The sequence below is a fragment of the Podarcis melisellensis genome, assembly GCF_964234715.1.
Source record: "Podarcis melisellensis genome assembly, chromosome: 6".
In the NCBI taxonomy this organism is placed as follows: domain Eukaryota; kingdom Metazoa; phylum Chordata; class Lepidosauria; order Squamata; family Lacertidae; genus Podarcis; species Podarcis melisellensis.
In genome coordinates this window covers 63,039,247-63,061,596 of record NC_138538.1, presented here as the reverse complement: position 1 = coordinate 63,061,596, position 22,350 = coordinate 63,039,247, and the positions used below count along the sequence as shown (strand labels likewise).

Sequence of the window (22,350 nt, the reverse complement as noted above, 5' to 3'; positions counted from 1 at the left end):
GTGAAGTTGATGGTGGCTTTTCTTCTTCTTTTTTGAGAGCTGAAAGAATGTATTTTACAAAAAAAAGTGCTTAGAATATAATGGTACACAATTTTGACATGTTTTTCATTTCAAATACAGCAGCATTTTAAAGAAATGGTCATTTGAATTTAATTCTTTGAGTTGTGTATTAGCCTGGTTTTGATTTGCGTATGCTGTGTCAGGCAGAGTGACAAAAATATAGATGGAAATGAAAAGTGAAAAATGGATACTTACTAAAAGTAACTTGCACTAGATCAGTGTGACTTAATTCTGAAGAAAAGTGTTTGTGGACAATTGGACTTTGGTGTGAAAATATTGCTTCTGGTTTGAAATACTGCTACTGGTTTGTACCTTCTCTATATTTATAAATCTGATATGATTTGTTTGTTGGCCATTAATAAAAGTCAATGGGTGGAATCCAATGTAGTGCACGGAAGTGTCCCCTTGAACACACAGGGCTTTTGTTTTGTTTTCTCCCTTGAAACTGCCACCCATGTGCCCCAAAATCTGCTCCAGAGGTTGGGGGACCCTGTGGAGCGAATTTGTTGTGGGGCTGCAAGGGGGAAGGGAAAAAGTTTACATTCTGCTATGCAAGCAGATTTCCATTGTATAGGGGGGTGGACATTATTGAATGCCACCAATTAAATGAAATTAAAGTTGGCCTGTATTGAGAAAACCTTAAATTAATGCCTTGTTTCATGACTCACTGAGCTGCTGTGAACCTTATTTTAAACTTTCCTTTCAAATTTACTAAACCAAAATGTATGTCACCATTTTTGTCCATTTGATGCATTAAAAAAAATCCTTGATTAAAAGAAATCACTGAAAGGTATTTTGGACCTTTGTATGGACATATTCGTTTTTTAAAAACCCCAATAAAATTTTAAAAATCCATTGTGTGAACAGATAATTACATCTGTATTCACATTAAAAGATGGATATTAAGGTGTATTTTGTATGCTGATTTCAGTCACCTACCAGACAACTTTATCAGAGAACTTCAAGGGTAGGTCAGCAAAGGCAGTTTGGCTGTAGTTTGTCTCAGAGTGTTTTATTTTGACTCCTGTGTCTTAGTGATGCATGAATAAAGAAACTGATGTGTGTCACCCATGAACACGGTTTTTGCTTATTGCATGATTTTCACAGAAAACGCCAAAGTCTTGGTGGGTTTTGTTTGTTTTCCTTGTTTCCTAAGTTAACCTCATAAGCATTATCTGTTGCATGACCATGACCGATGACTGTCTCATTTTGTATTTGTCTTCCATATGTGATTAATATCCAAATGTTCTTTTTTTTTTTCTTCCTTTTCCCTTTTTGTAGAAATTATTGAGCCTACTACTACTAGTCCTGTCTCAAGCCCAGGTCAGTATCCACATACACCCCGAAAGTATGCTTGGGTACTCTCTCCTTCCCTCTGTCTTTCCAAGGAATGACAAAATATATGTTGCTGTCATGCCAGTAGACACGCAGTTGGTGTTGAGCAGTATTACTTCTATTACTGCTGAATTGTCTCTTTCCTGTCTTTGTGCACTCACCGTTTGTGCTGCTCTTTGGGCAAATGCTATTCTGCCTTGGTAGATTTCTTTTATGAAAGCGCTTCTCTGTTTCCCTCTGTCCCAAAGATCACACAGCAGATGCAGACAGCATTGGCTTAGTGGTGAAATGCCTTGTGCTTTTTATATTCTCTTTGTGGTATTATCTGTGCTAAATTGATTGTTGGCTGTTTTGCTGGAAGCAAGGCATTTGTGTGAGTTTTCTTTCCCCCCTGGCTCTTCCTTTGTGCATATTGTGTTGGAACATCTATGACCGAATACAGGGCTGTGCTAATGATGGGGTACCTTTTTCTGTAAAGGTTGTTCACATAGCAAAGCTTCATGAGCAGAAGTAACACAAGATGAATATTTTTTTTGATTTTAACTTACAGGGTGAGATCTTCAGAGAGAAATGCAGATTTTCCATCTCTCGATTAATAAAAAAGACAGAATCATTCCTTGGTCTTTGAGGGCTATTCTGTTATTTACTCCCTACCATAATTTCACTGGACTAACACCTGCAGAAGTTACTTTAGCTCTAAAAAAACCAACCAAAACCCCTGATGGGTAGAATGGCTGTATATATATATTTTCATAGTACTTAGGGAATGTCTTTCTTTACCTATCCTCTAAAAAAATCAGAACTGTGGAAACAGGTTCTGTTGCCAAACCAGTGCATATTTCTACAAAACCATAGCAGTGTTTTGATACAGGCATGCTACAAATCTTCAGCAAAGACTTGGCCTCCCCCTGGTAGCCACAACGCCGTGGGCAGATGCTGACACCAAAATTCTAGCTTCGCAAACTTTTGAAATATGGTAGTCTTTAGTGTGGAGATTTGCTCTGCTTTGAAGATGTATAGTTTGAACTATAAAGAATGAGAGTTCCCACTGCTTCTGTAGAAATTCTCATGTGTTTTCTGTGTCATTCATGCAGTGTCTGACACAGCTGTGCAACGAACTAATCTAGCAGTGTCTTGAAAGAAACACTTAAAAGTCGTGCTTAGGGTTTGTCTGGCAGTCTCACTTGCCACATAGCTGATAATATAGCTCACTAGAATTTGCTTTTTCTTTTCATTTTACCACAGAGTTATAAAAAAAAGCTATGCTATAAAACTTAATTCAACCTAAAGTTCATTTATACCCAAGTTGTTAGCTGTTTGTTTGAGCACATTCTTTCTTTAGAAAGTGATCCTCAATTGAAACATTTTGCAGGCTGAGGAGCATTGTGTTCTGGTTCACTTTTTCTATAGTTTTAACATTCCTCCCCATACTTCTTCTGAGCCTAAAACTTACAGTCAATCAGTAGATTTGTTGCTCAACCAAAGATCATAACAAAACTGAACAGTATGAACAGTATGTGAACAAATCTGAACAGCCATCAGATAGATTATTCCCTCATGAGCACTGTAAAGAATTGGTGGTTCACTGCAGAGGATTTTCCAAGTTGGTGGCCAATGGCCACATAAGCTACCCTCATCTCTTCCCAGAAAGGCTACATTTTATGTCTGCTTTGTGAAAAACAGGCACATGCAAGTGGATGCTATTGAGAATTCTGAAGCTTTCCCCAGAAGGATAGGGCCATAATGGGAACATAGACATACATGCAAAGAAGCAAGGGTTGCTATCACCTTGCATGAAGATTTAGGTGGCATGCAGCAATGTTCCTTTCAGGACTAGAAATCCTGTGGGTCTGGGATCTTCAAACTCTTAATACTGTCTCTTTATTAGTATTCCATAATACTTTGCTTCCCCATGGCTAGTTATGTGCTAAGATTCCTTGGGAACTTCAATCTGCTAGGTAAGCCTTATCTAGAAGATTTATCTTCTAGGATCCAGTGGCAATACCTGCTGTAGGGAGTATCCATTCATCTTACTGCTACCCCCCCCCCCCAATGACTAATTGATCTTTCGCTGTAGCAAGAATGCATAAATATTGTCAAGGATACTAACGTAACCCCCTATTGCTGATGGGGTTGCCAGAAACCACAGGGACCGTAAGCATAGCTGTAATGCTTTGTAGCTTGCTTTTAGCTGTTTAAGGAAAATATTTACCCTTTATCCCATTTGTATGTCCAAAATGAACCCCTGCCAGTTGGCAAAACAAGAAGTTTCCTTCTTCAGACCTTCAGTCAACTTGTGGATGCAGGCATGGTCCCACTCCAGATGATTGTAATTGAATGGCTTAATGCTTGAAGAAGCCCACCGATGGAACAAGAAGGAATGATGGGTTCTTAATATGGTCCCCTTTTGATTTATTTCATTCACTTCTTCTATAAGTGTTCCACAGGCAGCGGGTGTCTTTGTGCCTTCATCTCTACACCTTTGTTGTTGTTGTTGTTGTTGTTGTTGTTGTAGTACAGATTTACTGACTGCTTCACAGCATGAAGCCATCAAAGCAGTGCACAGTGTAGAAACAGAAAAAAACCACAGAAGGTCCTTTTATTGGCTTCCTGGTTTTTGAGGAGATTGAATGAGTTTGGTTATTTTTGTACCCTTGATTTCTTTTTTGTGTGGCGTTTTCTTATTTTAAGCTGCTTTGGATGGGTCATTACACCTACAAAACAGCCCTCAAACATTTCATGGTGATGGTGATAGTAATCTGTTTGCTTCCTTATCACTCCCCCCCCCCCAAATAATGCACACTACAATCCAGTAAGGAGTTAATAACAGATACGAATGGGCTTTAGTGTGTCTGACTTCATGCTGGATCGTGGCCAGTTTATTTTAATGTTAAACGAAATAGATATTGTATCATTTTGTTTTGTCTCACTGGCGATGTAAATTGCTTAGCTTTAATGTTCGAGTTCTTTCAACACTTTGAATGTACAACTAAAATGTAGCAATCTAGGCCTGTGTGTTTTTAATAGCTGTTTATTCCTTGTCAGCAAATGAAGTTGGAGTGAAAATAATGAAGATTTATGGAGTACTTTTGAAAACAGAAATGTTTATGGGTGGCCTATGTTACACTGTTTTAGGAGGCTTTCATGAGAAAGAAGGAATCAGTGATGACAAGGGGAAATTACAGCCTTAGAAATGAGTATAATGTGTTTAAAGAGCCTATCTTGGTCCCAGTTTTGATTCTGTTTTGCTGACATCATTGGCAGAACTTCCATTTCCCATTAGTTCATCATACCATACCCAACTACCTCTCAATGATGAACATTTCTTCTTGTCATGCTAGCTGCTAATTAGCCATTGTTCACTTTCAGTCAACATCAAAAATAATTGGAGAGGGATTTCCTTCACAAACCCTGAAAATATCATCTGGACAAAAAACATAAACATAAATGTTTGACATTTTGAGAGGCAGGCAGTACTGATCAATGTTGTTGCAACTGATGATGATTCAGAAATGCTGGCAGCAATGAAGAGAGAGAAAGGGAGAGACAACAACAAATGAACATTTTCTAGTGAACTTCAAGAATTGGCTTGAAATTCTACATGAAGATCATTGACTGACAGGCAAAATTAACTATGACTAAATGAAAAGCATTGCAAAACATGTATAATCTCCACTGAAGATAGTGTTGGGTGAAAGTTGATGCAGTGTGGAAATTTACAGCTTAAAAATGAAGAAGATGAACATTTGCAAGCAAAGGACTGCAGAAAGCAGATTGTTTTATAGTAGATTGGCCAAGAGGAATTTATATAATTGGGGAAAATATTAATAGGAACTGGAGAACTGAACAAGGGGCCACAGCTCAGTGGTGAGTACATGATTTGCATACACAAAATCTCACTTTCAATCCCTAGCATCTCCAATTAACAGGATGTCAAGTTTCAGAGCTGTGACTACTTGCATAACCTTGGAGGACTGTTTGCCAGTTGAAATAGGCAGTTGGTCTCACTCCACATAAAAGCAGCTTAATATGCTCATAGGTTCACTATGCCAGCTATATTCAAGAAATGAAAAAACACCATGTGATCAAGAGATTTGATCAGATGAGCCTCAAATGCAAGGACGACGAGCTTGAATAAATATTCATAATGTTGTTTCCTTGCATACTGAATGCATGTGATGTATTGATATACGGGTTTAAAAACCTATTAACCTATTTTATCAGATATTATTGTGAAAGGGTGGGCGGAACCCTCCGAAACTTCATATGTATGCTAATGGGATCTGAACTGGTAGCGAATGATCAGGGACCAGAACTTGAAGTTACAGTTCCTAGCTCAATGAAGATGTCAGTGCAGTGTGTGGCAACCCCCCCCCCAAAAAAGGGTGAATTACATGGAAATAAAACTGCTGTTATCATAATGCTGTTACGCAAATCTATGGTGTGACCACACTTGGAACACTGTGAATATTCTCAAAAAGGATACTAAGGAGCTGGAGAAGTTTCAGAAAAGGGCAAGCAAGATGGTCAAGGGGCTTGATCAACTTCCCTGTGAGAAAAGGTTAAAACACTGGGGCTTTAAGGGGGGAAAGATGCCTATGGAATGATGCATGGAATGGAGAAAGTGATAGGGATAAGGTTTCTCCCGCTCTCCTAATTGTAGAACCTGGAGCCACTGATGAAGCTTCATGTTGGAAGATGCAGGACTGCCGAAAGAAAGGTGCTTCTTCAAAGACCATGTAGTTAGAACAGGCATAGCCAAACTCCGGCCCTCCAGATGTTTGGGACTACAATTCCCATCATCCCTGACCACTGGTCCTGTTAGCTTGGGGGGATGGAAATTGTAGTCCCAAACATCTGGAGGGCCGGAGTTTGCCTATGCCCAAGTTAGAACCATGCAGTACCCTCTCACGAGATGTAGTGACGGTCATCAGCTTGCCTGGTTTGAGAGAGGAATACAAAAATTCATGGAGAGTAAGGCTATCCATGGCAACTAACCATGATGGCTGTGTTGTGCCACTAGGGGCTGGAGGCAGTATGTCTCTGAATACCAGCTGCTGTGAATCACAAGTAGCAAAAGGACTGCCAAATTCAGGTGCTGCTTGCAAGCTTTCCGTTTCCATTTGGCCAGCCACAGTGCAAACAGGATGTTGGACTGGAGGGGTCTTTGCTCTGATCTAGCACAACACTTTTGTCCTCTTATATTCTCAAAATCTATTGCATACATCTAGCCATATTTTATGTGCAGTTCATAATTATTGTGCAGAGTATTGTTGAATATTACATAATGCTGTGATTTGGATTTGTGCACCCACTGGAAATCTATTGTTAGACTATAGTCAACGAGCATGACAGCCATTCAGATATAGTTTTAAAAGTGCTTAAGGCAAGCATTCTCTCCTAGTTTACAGGCTGTGGTAGATACACAAAAAACAGAAGGTAGATCTATATTAAGAATAATGTTGCTTGCACTCCTGTTTTGTAAAAAGAATCCCTAATTAACTGATTGTTTTAAAACAATAAAAGTAGCATATGTTTTTCATGAAAGCAGAAAAGGAAACTTGGCATTATATATAACAGAAACCGTACAAATGTCTGCATACTTATATGGCTGAATTTGGGGTCTCGTATGGGAATTCCACAAGCAGGACCTGGGTGCAGCAATGCTCTCCCAATGTGTGATTCCCAACAACTGTTATTCACATGCATACTGTCTCTGCCACTGGAGGTAGAAAACATATCTCGTGGCTAGTAGCCATTAATAGCCTTATGATCCAAATGGACATAGGCAATTCTCAGAGGTTCTGTTGGTTCCTTGAATCTTTACTTACTGACTGACTTACAGCATTCTATGCCTTCCAGTAATAATAATAATAATAATAATAATAATAATAATAATAATAATAATAATAATAATAATAATAGCTCTTTCACAAATGGAAGGATTTCGCCCAGCTGCGGTTTTTCACCCAGTTGAGGTTTGACAAGTGGAAAAAGGGGAGTTGATTTTAATTGATTACCCCTTTCCCCAGCAAATACCCCATGCCACCCTCCCTTTTTTTTCTGGAGGGTCCCCCAACCCTTCAAAGCAGCTTTTCAGAGAACACACAGATTCTCAGGATGATGGGGGAATCTGTGCACATTGGCTCCCCACCTTCTGATAATGGGATGATCCACTCAAGGCATTTCTTGACTCAAGTCTAGGCTGTAATTAAGGCTTGTAAACATCACCTGACTGAAACTATAATTGTGATTGTAAATCAGTAAAAAAAAGCAAGCAAGCAAGCATCCACCTCCCAAAAATGCCAGTCGTGTGTGTGTGTGTTACATTGGGATGCCACTAGGAATTAAAGGAAATAAAAACAAAGAGTTCTAAATAACATATAAAGAAGACATATATATGTATTCTTTAAGTAGTAGCTGAATTGAACAAATATATTGTGTACCACCTTGCGTTCAATCTGTGGTTTTTACAGCTATGTCTACTATCAGCCTGTTATGAATAGAATTGGCAAATCAAGAAAACAAGGAGAACATTGGCCAGGCTTCATTACATGGGTGACAAAATAATTCCCTCTTTCCCCCAATACCATACCATAATACCCCCATACCAATCATAATCAATCACTGACATATTTTAGTTAATTCTGAGACATCCTTTTTATTGTGCATTCATAAAGATCAGACCTGTTCTGAGGGAGAGGGAATTCTACTATTGTTGAGCTATAGCTTTTCAGTCAGCAGTAATGTGGTAGCATTGAGGCAGCCTCATAGAACAATTATTAAAGCAGGTTGGTGTGTGGACATAAATCTACTAGTGGCATAAATCCACTAATTTCTGCTGACCATTGCTGTCACGGGCACGATGACCACAGCCCGGTGTGGGGTAGAACATGGAAATGAACATAGGAAATGGGTATTGGGTTGAAATAGGCCACAACATTATTGATTACAGATGTCAGTAGGTTTGCTTAGGCATTGGGCATGTATCCAGCATCAGAAAGCCCACATGCCGGCTGATAAGAACCTAGTGGGGTTGGCCGTGCTGGGGAGTCAACCCCAATGTGGACTGGGTGCCACGACCCAACACAGGCTGCCAGCCGAAGAGGTGTTTTGGCTCGTTGGCCCCTGTGTGGACTCCCAGACAGAGTCATCCCTCTTGGGCCACTTTAATGGAGCACCTGCTCAGCTAAAGATCCAGCCCCATGCTTCACCATTATATCCTGTATTTCTCCTATTCCAGGACTCATGCAATTGCTTTGAAACAATGCAGTGTTCAAATTTATATGCTCAAGTAAAAAAATAGGTGACCATCAAGGCTGTGTCTAGTGCCTAGCTAAGCAGCTGCTGAGTTCTAGTTCTTGTGCTGTGCCTCTCAGGGTGGTATCTACTAGTGCTTCTACTAGTGCAACGACTTGGCTGTGCATCAGAACCCCTCCCCTCCTCTCTCCATATGCCCCCTTAATCTCTTCTGGGAGTTGCCCCAACTTTCTAGAACAGTTTGGAGGCAAGGGCACACAGGGGAAAGAGAGGGAGCAGTTCAGCTGTACAGGTAGAAAATCTTGTGCTAGCGGAAGCACTTCATCAGCCACTCACTTCTTTTGGTCCAGGAGATTACTCTGCAAAAAGCTTCAAAACGTTGTTATAGATCTCTTGGAAGCTATGAACATGGCCTGGTGGAACCTCCTTTTCTGCCCTCCCACAATGTTTGTGGTCAGTTGTTACAATTGTAGTGTTTATTGACAGGGATTTGTTTAAGGCCAGAGTGACTCTAGTTAGCATTTCCTTCCAGAAGGGTTTGAATACCGTAGGTCATTTGGGTCTGCCTGTGGTTGACTACATTTCCAAAAGCTGCCCATGGGTATAATGCCCAGGTGCTTAAGGTATGCTGGTATCCAGTAAGCTCAGTGAAGTATTTACTGTTGGATTTGACTCGGTCTGATGGCACAGGTGGCTGTTTTAATGTTACTTAGATCATTTTTCAATTCTGCAGGTGTTACATGGGTATTGTTGTTTGTTGTTGTTTAGTCGTTTAGTCGTGTCCGACTCTTCGTGACCCCATGGACCAGAGCACGCCAGGCACTCCTGTCTTCCACTGCCTCCCGCAGTTTGGTCAGACTCATGTTTGTAGCTTCGAGAACACTGTCCATCTCGTCCTCTGTCGTCCCCTTCTCCTTGTGCCCTCCATCTTTCCCAACATCAGGGTCTTTTCCAAGGAGTCTTCTCTTCTCATGAGGTGGCCAAAGTATTGGAGCCTCAGCTTCAGGATCTGTCCTTTCAGTGAGCACTCAAGGCTGATTTCCTTAAGAATGGATAGGTTTGATCTTCTTGCAGTCCATGGGACTCTCAAGAGTCTCCTCCAGCACCATAATTCAAAAGCATCAATTCTTCGGCAATCAGCCTTCTTTATGGTCCAGCTCTCACTTCCATACATCACTACTGGGAAAACCATGGCTTTAACTATACGGACCTTTGTTGGTAAGGTGATGTCTCTGCTTTTTAAGATGCTGTCTAGGTTTGCCATCGCCTTTCTCCCAAGGAGCAGGCGTCTTTTAATTTCGTGACTGCTGTCACCATGGGTATATACTACATGGGTATATACTACTCTATTCCACTTTTCTCTGGCTGTCTCTATGTCAGGGATTTCTGTGTTGCATACTGCCAGGTAAAGGAATTTCTTAGGTTTTCTTGAGCAGTTTTCAGGCATGGGCTGTTTGCAGAAGATCAGGTGCGGCTGCTGTACTCAGCGTGTAAGATCCACATTTTTCCACTATAATACTTAGTAGGGGAAAACGTATAGACACCTCTCATACCAAATCAGACCAAGATTCTTTATACCCTGTCCAATGTTCAAGCTCAGCTGTTTGTACACTAATTTTGGGGAAACTAATCAATGTAGTACTGGTGAAAGTCACCTTCGCTTTCTTTCATGAGGAAAGTGGGATGTAAAATTTTAAATATACAATAATAAATACGTGGATTAAATCTGGTTCTTTTTATGTACATTGTTGTCTGTATTTACCATTGTGTTGGGAGTTCTTTGCTGTACTAAAATTGCCCGTAGAGCCTCTATAAGAACTGTGTTGTTGGTGTGCTTTGTAAATTTTTATTTTTGTAAGTTGAAATTACTTTTCCATTTCTTACTGCGAGAGAACATTTATTATCCACAACAAAGAGATTTCAAATGACAATTTCCTTTGTTAAAAAGGGGGGGGATACTGCATGGATGCTAATTTGAGGCAACCGACTTTCTTTTCTTTTTATACTTTAATTCCGCAAGAAGATGAACATATTAAAACAGTTAATAAAGTAGAGCCTGCATTAACTTAGGAACAAAAGGATTTTCTACAGCGTGAAGACAAGAAACTTGAAAGGTGGCAAGTATTTCCACTAAATCCAGCATGTTATATGAGAAACAAAAAACTCAATTACATCTAATTAAGGCCACATACAATGAGTCAGAGAAGCTGTGAAGCTTAGTTGCTTAGTTTCATGTTAATAACAGTAGAAATGAGAAGTGTAAGTCCACAGTTTAGCATTATATTTGTATTCAGTATTCTATACCATATTCCCTAGACATCTGTGTTAATATTTAGTTACCCTTACTGATTCTATAGATGATGAAATGGGTCTATAGATTTGAAGACTGGGCCTGGCAGTAATATTCATAATTTTCAAGTGTTTCTAACTTGAAATTGATTAGGAGGAGGTATCTCTGTGAAGTACTGAAATAGGGAAAAGAGTTGAAATAAAATGCTAGAAAATCAAGTAGCAGTATTAGTAGGAAATAATTAGTGACCTTTCCTAATTGGCTCATTTCATGAAGTGTCTTTTTGTATAAGTTAGTTCAATGAGAGATGTTCCATTTGTGTCTGTTATTAAGATGAAAAGTACACTGTGTGCATTTTAGTAAATTGATTCTTACTATATTTATTCCAATTACTACCAATTTTACTTCTTCAGTATATTTTAAAACATTAAAAGATACTAAAATAACAATTTTCAGAATGAACTAACACAGAAGAAACATGTTTACTTCTCTTTTCAATGCCAATTTGGACTTAAATAATTGTTTTCTGGACTTGGTATCCTTGAAATGTGCAGTCTTATTGTGGCCAGAAATATTCTGTTTAATAAATCATGGATTTGCTGTTATGGAGGAAGATTTGTATTTCATTTTCTCAGTAATGAAAGACCTTGAACAAACCATTATCTAAGTTTCCTGTTAAGTCATCTCCCCCCACCCTGGATTTAAACAAGACTTTACCCAGCTGAAATCCCATTGAATGAAATAAATGGAGCAACAAATGTCAGGATTTACCTAAGTTGTAACATTTAGCCCATACCTCTCTCCTGGGCCTCGCAGTAATATTCATAATTTTCAAGTGTTTCTAACTTAAAATTGATTAGGATAGGTTGTTTCTCTGTTTGGCTGACTCATGGGATCAAAAACTTTCACATAGATATATGACCCCACACTTCTGCTGGGGAAAGATTATCACAATCCAGAGAGATACTGGATGCATGTTTCATAAGGGACTGTCACCCATATGATCAAGTGGCAGTGATTTTGTGTTGTCATGTGCCTCAAGAACAGCTGTATCAACTGAGGTTGGACCAAAAAAAAATAAAATTCTCCAACATCTCCCAAGTGAACAACCAAGTTCCTTTCATAGAAAATATTTTGTACGGTATCAACTCATTTTATTATTCTGCTCAGGGAGGCATTTCTGTACCTGTCAAATTTGTAGTGATTTTTTTATTGGGGGTCAGGGAAGATACCATTCTTATGTTTTAAAGCCCTTAGGAATGATTTATGTGCTTGGTGTACAACATTTATAGACTGCAGTGCTTCACTGATGTTGAATCAGTTTCATTGGCTTGAGTGCCAAATTGCATAGAACTCAAACCTACCCATGGAACTCCCCCCGATTCATTTCAGTGTTTGAGGTGAAGTCTGTGGGCACTTGAAAAGAGGGAATTATGTTGTTGGATACTAATGGGCATATGATTCACGCCATAACAGCAAGATGGCGTGAATCATATGCCCATTAGTATCCAAGATGGCGTGAATCATAGAACAATGATATATTGTTAATGTTATTTATTTTCTGCTTTACAACGCTTTCTGTTTTAAGCACTGAGGAGTCGTGTTCAAAAATAATGGAACAGTAGCTTTTAGAAGAATGACAAAAACAGTTGTACTGTGGGGCCTCTGGAGCAATTTATTCAGTCAACACAGATGGAAATGTTAGTGGCAAATGCAGGTTTCAAAAAGGAACGTTCTAAAATATCCAGGGAAATACCGAAAATAAAAAAAATTGTGTGATAAATGTAAATGTTTCTATACTAAAGAGCTAAATGTTTGGCTGACTCATGGGATAATGCATAAAAAGACTGGATTATTCCAGACCTGTTTGGTTACAGAGAATCATAACAATATAATTCGCTTGCTCACTGAATAAATAAAGAATCAGATCATTTTCTATCAAGTAAGGACAAGATCTGAAACAGGTCATCTGGAGTTCATTGATTAACATTTTCTAGACCTGTGTATCAAATTGTGAACAATTATAATATTAATGAGCTTTGCCACAGCGAGTCAGAAAGCCATTTTGATGCATCTCTTATGCTGTGCATAGTCCAACACATGAAAGCCACTGTTTCAAAGAGAAATTAGAATACCCAACCATTTCAAGCACCTTATGCATTATTTTGATTGATCAATTTTGCCCAGTTTTTCCTTTTGAATTGTCTAAAGATGCTTCTGGTCTTTATTAGGACACAAAAGGCTCCACAGAGTTTTGAAGTTGTGATTAATAAATATATGCTTTTTTATTTTTTTATTGGTTTAGCCTCTATACCCATAAGTCCACTCACCATCTCCGGGGGGGTGCCTTTGCGGGCTGCCATTCCCCCATGTGCTGTGACCCAACGTGGTGTGGTTTGGTTTGGTTTGTTGGTTACTATTGGTTTGGTTTGTTTAAATTTTCTGTACTGGTTGGTATGCTATAAATATTATTATTGTTTTAAATTGTTCTTTTTGCTTCTTACTACTCTGATAAGTCTCCTTGGGAACATAAATCTATGCTGAATGTGTTGGAAATAAATTATGCAAGTAACTTTTTAAGAAATCTGATATTGTTTTTAAGAACATTTTTCTTCAGAAATAGTGCTTTTTTCTTTCAATGACTTGTTGGCAATTCAAAGAGTTATTTTCTATCCAGAAATTTAAATGGGAGAATATTCATCACAGCCCTTGCAAAATTACTTTTGGCCATAATCATGATGGTGCTGACGATTCATGCTTCAACCTACATATCTCACAGACTTTGTTGAAAATATGTGCCTAAGAATATGCAATTTTCCTGCTTTCCTCACTTCCAACTTCACATTATTCATTACCATTACATGAAGTGGCTATAATCAACCTGTTTAATTTAGACCTTTTAAAAAATAAATCCAACCAACAGTATTTTTCTATGTGCATGCTTGTTGATATTCATAAGTCTATGTGAAAAGGAAATGAGAAAATTGCTCAACAGAAACAGTTGTCACATGCTGTAAATAAGCAATCTGGGAAAAGATAGGCAAATGTTATCATTTTTTTCAATTATAGTAATCTCAGGTATTTCTGTAATTACAGATGGGCATACGGTTTTTGGATAAAAATGCAGTAGTTTGGTTGTTTTCAGTCTCTTAAAAACAAATCACCTTCCAAATTATCTAGCTTGGGCTTTCCATTTATTTTAAGAACACTGCATTACTTCAGTAACAGATAAGCATTTGTGTGCTAGGGAGGGAGACAGGCAGGCAGGAGAAAGAACCAAAAGAGGCTCTGTATGGGTGAAATCATAGCATGGGAAAACAATCCATTGTCCCCATAGGCACCAACTCCTAAGGGCCAATGCAGTTTCGACCCAAATTTATTTATTATTTCTTTAGGGGGCTGGCCCCCTCCATATTTAGAGCCCACATCCTCTCGAGAAGCTGGTGCTTCTGATTCTCCCCAGGTAGCCTACCAGCTGGTCCAATTTTTCACCCAACCTAAAGAGTTGCTATGAGACCATGGTATGGAGTCTCCCACAGTGACTTGGTTGTGTGGTGTTGGCACCCCAAGCTAGGCTTCACTGAAGATTCATTTTGGCTCTTTCCTCTACAGATAAGGATCCTTCCCAAAGCCTTCCCTCACCAAGTTACGACAAATACCAATAATATACTCTTGTTGAAAGGCAAAATCCCTACAGGCAAGGCCCCACATTGAACTGTTGGTAAAATACCTTCCTAGATCTGTCAACCAGTGGCAAACTGATGTCCAGAAGCACTGGAGCCACCTCAGTCTAACTTCCTTTTATAGCCCAGGCATAGGTTTCATCTTTGCTGGTGGCCAGGCATTGCCCACCAGAGCCAACCAAGGGTGCTGCTGGGCTCCCTGAGATGGTGGAGGCCTGAAGCATCCCAGTACCACTATCTGAGTGGTGATCTGGTTCCTTGCCTGCCATGGCAGATGCAATCCAGTTCACCACATAAGGGTAGTAAATGCATTCGTAGGGACTTCTGGACAGTCAAGTGAAGATCTTCTGTATATAAGGAATATTTGTGGCCTTATGTAACTGTAGAGGATGCTATCATGGAAAGAGACACTGGTCTGCTTGCAGCTGGGTTTAGAGGAAGAATACATGTTTTATCCATTCTTTTCTTTTATATATTTCTTTTGAGAATATGGATCTGTGGCCACAATCTAGAAATTGTATAGGGAAATGAGCTATTAGTGGTGATCTAAGGACAGTGGATTGTATCCGTCACTTAGGCTCACAATGTGCTGCTCCACCAAAAGGCAAAGCAGAAGTAATTTCTCCAGGTACTCACAAGCCATGATAGTGAGAATGATCTTTGCAAAGTGGCCATCCTTGAATTGATGATAAAAGTCTAGAGGAAAGTTAGTCTCCTTAATTAGTTGATTAGAAGGTTTAGGATAGCTTGAGTAGAAATGGGCATTGTAAAGAAGTCTGAACCTTGCTAGATTGTTGTTGTTGTTGTTTAGTCATTTAGTCGTGTCCGACTCTTCGTGACCCCATGGACCAGAGCACGCCAGGCACTTCTGTCTTCCACTGCCTCCCGCAGTTTGGTCAAACTCATGCTGGTAGCTTCGAGAACACTATCCAACCATCTCGTCCTCTGTCGTCCCCTTCTCCTTGTACAACTTGAGATTTTGAAATTAATGGAATGACTGGCAAGCTACACTGATACCTCCCTATGGGAGAAAAACTAGAGATGAAAGAAGTGCCTTATATCAGCTTGGAATGAGCTTGTTCTTTCTTAATCCCTTTGGCCCACCAATCACAAAAATAATTGGAATGTCCCTACCCAAATTCATCACCCATGTTTCACACTCAGACTGATTGGGCCACAAAATCATCAAAAGTTGGTGTCCTTCTCTTCCTTTAATAAAGCCATGACCCTTTTAATTCAATATATTTACAACCACCTTTTTTATTTCCTTCCTGTAATGCATCTATTGTATTGCACAACTGTGCATATTAGTTAAAACTAGCTTTAATACTCCTCAGGTCAAAAATGATGATTCACTTGCCAGACGTCTCCATTAGTTCCCCATTATTTACCTCCATTTTGTACACTATTATGCCACATACAATGTTCAGCGCCTGCTATTCTGAGAACAGCAAATTTTGATAATGTCACAACCATTTGGGCAAATGTAAGGGAGAAGAACAGAACAAAAGAGGAAATTGTTTGAATGGCCTTTGATGATCTGATAACTAGTTTTTAGAATGTACCATATTGACATGTAGAAAGGACAGCATGCTCAGCACAGTGCTAGGGCAAAGAGCTCCATGAATGTATTACACAGTCCTTTAATTCACTGCAACATTTGCTTCCATAGGCAAGATCATAATCCAGGGATAGTCAGTGAGTTTGGACCAGTGTGGTGGTGCATGGTCAGGTGAGCACCACCTTACCTCCAAACAGCTGGAGCCATTGCTGCTTACCAGGAAGGAGAGGGGCAGTTCAAACACACTGGCAGGAGCACCAAATTGGCTCTGCTGATATGTTTGCCTTGTGTCAACCTCTTTGTTGCCTCACCACCATGCCATCCTAGTAAGCAGCAGTGACTCAGCTGTTGAAAGATCAGGTGAGCACCACCACCACACCATACTATCTGGACTACAATTCCCATCATGCCTGGCCACAGGCTATGCTGACTAAGGCAGATGGGTGTTTTAGTCCAACAACATTTGGATAGCAGTAAACATGGATTGGGATTTTTGGTTTTTTTATTTTCAAAACAGGGCTTGACTTGAACAAAGAGAACCATAAGCCCTGTTTAGGCATTTGCCTCCATGTATTCTCAGAAATTGATGCAGAATCTCTTAAGGAGATTCTTCACACATGCAACTTAGAATTTTCCATGCAGTTGATTATTAAAAGTGGGGAAAACAAGGGAGGAAGCCCCCCCCCAAAAAAACCCCACACACTGGGTCACCTGAATAGATAAGGTAAGCAAGAACTGCCACCTGAAAATTCCCCCTAACCTTTGAGAATGGTTTCATTTTACAACAACCCACCTAATGAATAGTTCTCTCTCTTGTGTTAAAGGTCAGTACCAGAACTTTGGATTGGGTCTGGCAGCTAATTAGCTGTTGTAAAATTGGTATAAAATGCTTGGTGTGACTGACACTCCAGTCAACAATGGAGTGGCAACATTAGACAGCTGTTCTGAACACTTCCCAATGGTAGCCCCATATAGAATGCATGGCAGTAGTCCACTCCAGATGCAACCAATGCATGAATTGCTATAGTCAGGGGTTCTGTTTCTTGGCTACTCTAGAGCAATGTTGAGTCTCCAGCTGTTTTCAGACTACAATTCCCATCATCCCTGACCTGGTCTTGCTACCTAGGGATGATGGGAGTTGTAGTCCAAAAACAGCTGGAGACCCAAGTTTGGGAAACACTCCTCTAGAGTGAGATGGGATGTTGGACTACATTATAGGGGGAATGGTTCGTTTAATATTTGTTGCCAAAATCCCAAACAAAAAGCACTTATTCTACAGAGGTTCCATTGTTTTGAATTATTCTACTCCAGAATAAGTGCTATGTGGACTGCATCTTTAAAATGCTGATTTAAAAGCCACTACTTCAAACAGCACCATGCCCTTCATACTTGCAGAAGCAAATCTCTATTCAGGAAGTCGTAACTTATTGAATGGCCCATAAGACACAATCTGAGCCGTGTCGTTTGGAAGGAGCAGGTGTCATTTTGCCTACATTGGCTTGTTTTGAATTACTGTCTATTGTACCTCCTTCAGGACATTTGACTGACTGAAAGGAAAATATGTACATTGTACAAAATGCATAACTATTACTTGAAGGCACTTACATTCTTTCTCACTACCCGCATGTGTATCAGCAGGACAATTACTCTTCATCTACATGAAAGGGAATGTACTGAATAGGCAAGGGCACTGAGAAAATGATGCAAGTGCCAAAGAGATGGCAAAATCAATGGCAAAAACTAATTGCATATTGGCAGGCGGAGAAAATCCTCTTGAAGTTGAAGTCTGCTGTTTTTTCAAGAACCATGGAATATGAATGATTTAAAAGTTTATCTGACTGGAACACATAAATATAACATGGCACCAAAGAGAGTGAAGCTATAATTCACCTTCACTGAGGCTGGTGTTAATTTAAAGGAAAGTATGTTGTCAAATGTCACTTCCGGCTGGGGCGAGGAGCCTTTCTCCTCGTTTAAAGCGGGGCCAAAATGAGATACGAAATAAAATGTATCTGCTTCTAATGTGCACTTTTAAAAGATGCAAATTGTGTCAGCTGGCGAGGGGAGTTGATAATTAACAGGATCAGAGTGAGTACAGAGAGGGAATTTAAATTGCTGTGGTCCATTGCTGTGGTCTTAGGGAAAATCTCTTTGGGAGGTAGCATTTTTTTATGCCAATGGGGGATCCCCTACCCGAAATCCAATGCTACCATCAGAAGAGGGATTTTCTTCAGTAGCCTTGTAAGGTAGGGAGGGATTAATTTCTGACCCTGTTTGCATTTTAAAGAAACCTGCATTTGCAAAGCAGCATATAATTCCACCATTTGATTTAACAGATTCTTAATATTGCATTTTAAAATTGTTGTAACCTACTTTGACACCTGATAGTGAAAGGCCAGTAAGAAATCATCATTATCTGCATCTTCATTAATTCCACTACTAGTAGCAGCTTTATTATTACTACTTCTGCTATGATCAACAATATACTTTCACCTATAGTTGGCATTAGAAAGAGACCCTGTTGTCAAGGGTTAGAGATGCTTAGTGATAAGAGTTTGCCCCAAACTGACTGACTATCTATCTATCTATCTATCATCTATCTATCTATCATCTATTCACACATATGATAGCCTGCTTTTTTATCATAATATTCAAAAGTCAGCTTACAAACCCAAAGAGTAATTTAGGATGCAGTTCATCAACACACTTCGTATGGATCAAGCCCTACTAAACATAGTGGGACTAACTTATGCATGGAATTGTGCAGGTAATCCAAGTATCACAAAATTCACAACCATCAAACAGAAATCATAAGGAGAAACAACAATCCAGCATTATCCCTATCAGCACTTTTTGGAATAAGCATCACCACCATGGCATAAGTAGTCAGAGGTGTCCTAAGGAGGGAAGCAGAATTATCTTCTTCAGTGTCAGCTGCACATTGAGTTGTTTGCTGAAAAACAGAGACAATGTTCACTGGGAATTTGAAACCCCAAGCCCAACTGATCATTGGTCAAAATGATCATTGGGGGAGGAGAAATGGAATTTTTGTTTCAATTGGAACTAAATTTTATTTGGCTCTACAACACTGTTCACATACCACTGAAATGTAAAACGACACAGCAGAGCAATTTGTAAGGAAGCTTGTAAAACAGTTTGAATATTTGAGAACTTGACTTCATTTGACATGGGTTTTTTTAAAATTGTACTTACTTTATATTTGCATTTTAACTGCTTAGAGATCTTCTGGTGGTAAGCAGTCTAAAAATGGAAGAAGCTACTAAGTAAAATAAAAAAACAAACGCTTGAGGACTGGTAAATGGTTTTAGAACTAAGCAGATAGTTAAAGAATAAAAGTCAACATGGTACTGTCAAAATGATATTAAATAAAATATCATTTTGACAGGTTTGTCTGGAATCCAGGATTCAACGCTCTGATATGAGAGCATTCCTCACATTTTCATTCATCCGCTCATCAAGTGCAACCCACAGCTTCTCAGCTGCCAGGAGGTATTTGTGCCGTTTCCCATCAATATCAGCAGCCATTGCTGAACAGTTGGGTGAGACAGCATTAAGTTGCTGCATGGTGGAAGCCGAAACATATAGCACAGCTGTAGGCAAAAATAGAACTCAAGATGCATTGGCTACACATGGAGAGGCTGGGGAATATGCATGCCGACCCCAAAGTGCCACCAGGGAGACAATTAGTAACATGTCACAGAAAGTAAGCCTCATTCTTGGAGTGTTTGTTCTTAAAAGTTGGAAGGGAGGCCAAGATACGTATACGTCTAGAAACTCACCAAGGAAATCGTAACATCTCGGCTTTCTTTCCTAAAGAAACATACCGCCATTTATTTGGAAGGAAAAATTCCTCAGCTTAAATGGAAAGATGGTTTTGCTTCAGAAAAGAAACAACATAGCAGCTCAGCTGTGCAATGTAATGCTTTGTCACAAATACCAAGGTGTGTCAGATGAACCCCATCCTGTGTAAAGCAGATCAAGGCTATTGTTACACCTGCTTTAGTCACCTTCAGATTAGATTGCTGTAAGTAATCTAGGTTTTGAGGAATGCGCCACAACTCAATGGCAGAGCATGACAAAAGGGAAGAAAAGGCAAATCTTATTTGCAAGAGTGTGGGTTTCCTTGCTCCCTCAACTGGAAGGCTAGTTTAAAAGACAACACCAGTGTTTTGTGAGGGTAGGATTTAGGATGGCACTTTGAAGTTAAGCAGCAAGGGTTGGTGAGTGATGTGCTGTTGATATCTGTTCTTGGAAATAATTCTGTGCCTAAGAGAGGGCAGAAAGCTCTTGGAATATTGATGCACTGAACTACCTCCGTTGAAGGCTTCAAGTTGCAAATATGTGTAAATAAAACCATATATCACAAACACTGTAGTCTCTGCTGTGCCTAATTGTCCAAAAGGAAAAACAAATCCTGGGTTAAAATGCACCCGATACCCCTGGAATCTCACAATGCTTGGAGATAGGGGTGGTGTATAACAATATTTAAGAATGTTCTGTTTTAAAAACTGCTCAGTTTGTGATTAAATTAATGCAGGCAAAAGACTGTGGTCCTATCTGAGGTCTGGGAGATATATAGGTTGTCTTTATGTGGCTGATACAGTAACTAAGCAAATGACTATATAAGTGAACAATAACATGAAAACAGGATCTTACACCTAGAAATAACAGAGTAGCAAGGCATCACACCAAATGACTTCAGAAGCCGCCTACTTGCAGATCTGTTGGAATTCCTGGCTGGTGCCCACCCTTGTATATCTGAAACCCATGATTCCATAAAAGGGTTTTGTTGTGATCAACACAGCCTGGTTTAGTTGGAAATCAAAGCTGCTTTGATATTCTCTTTAGTTTTTCTTGTACTTTTGTTTGCTTATCATCTGCTGAATTTTACAACTGAATCTCAGTTTCTGTCTATGACCTGTTGAACAACATACAAAAATATATTGGGCAATGTATGTGGTGTCTTTTGAGATGTTTTTGAGAAATCTAAGAAATAACATTGTTGGGTGTGTTCCTAGCTGTAAAAACTCATGATATAGAAGCTACTTGGGATGGTGTTAGATCTCTAATTTCCTTAAGAACAGGAAGTCTATTGCAGTGTTTCCCAACTGGTGTTCCGCGGCACACTACTGTGCCGTCAGACATTGGCTGGTGTGCCGTGGGAGGGAGGCGGGCGAGTCGGGCGGTGAGAGGCGGCGGCGGCGAGGATCCGCGTCGAGCCGGGGGCGGCTCCGCGGTGGTGGTGCCGAGCGGCGGGGCAGCGCGTGCAAAAGGGAGGAGCGCGAGACAGCGGAGGAGGAGGAGGCCGGCATGTCCGGGCAGCAGCAGCAACAACAGCAGCAGCAACTCCCGGCGACGGCTCCTCAAGCCCCGCCGCCGCCCCCTCCTCCGCCCGCTATCGCCGCCACCACCACAACAGCCGCCACCGCCTCAGTTGCCGCCGTCCCTCAGTCCCTCGCTCTGCTGCCTCCTCCCACCCCCAAAGCTTGGAGGTTCCCCGGCAAGGGGGAGGGAAAAAACTTTCACTTTCGTGCGTCCCTCCCGGCGTGACGCTGCGCGCTGACGTCACGGGGCGGGGCTTTAATGGTGGTGTGCCGTGAGATTTTTTTTCAGTAAACAGGTGTGCCGTTGCCCAAAAAAGTTTGGGAAACACTGGTCTATTGCCCTTCATTATCCCTGAACAATGGCCACATTGGCTAGAACTGATAGGATGTGGCATCCAGCAACATATAGCGAACCACAGGTATCTGAATGTTTAGTTTCCAAATAGTGTTTCTCATTACCGTTCTCTTGTATCTGAACTTGAAAGCAGCAGTTTTTCTTATTAATTGTATCTAATCTGTATCAAAACTAATGGTCAAGCAAATATAGTCCTGTGATATTCAGGCAACACTGCTTACACGCAAACATTTTGTTGTTGCTTAGTTGTTTAGCCGTGTCCAATTCTTCATGACCCCATGGACCAGAGCACGCCAGGCACCTCTGTCTTCCACTGCCTCCCGCAAACATTACTGTCCTCCTAAAGAAATCAGGGAACCAAAGCAATAGAAAAGAAAGAAAGAAAGAAAGAAAGAAAGAAAGAAAGAAAGAAAGAAAGAAAGAAAGAAAGAAAGAAAGAAAGAAAGAGCTGGAGAACATTT

The 22,350-nt window shown here is 40.2% G+C and overlaps 1 protein-coding gene across 2 annotated transcripts in view; it reads left to right on the top strand.

Annotated features, from left to right (window-relative positions):
- The window catches only part of NEGR1 (neuronal growth regulator 1), a 442,886-nt gene that overhangs the window by 383,315 nt on the left and 37,221 nt on the right, over positions 1-22,350 (top strand). The window contains exon 7 of one of the 2 annotated variants that reach the window (XM_081914674.1): positions 1,342-1,383. The exons of the other annotated variant lie outside the window; for it this stretch is intronic. Coding sequence (XP_081770800.1) covers positions 1,342-1,383 — 42 coding nt within the window. The remainder of the gene's footprint in view (positions 1-1,341; positions 1,384-22,350) is intronic. 2 annotated transcript variants of the gene reach the window in all.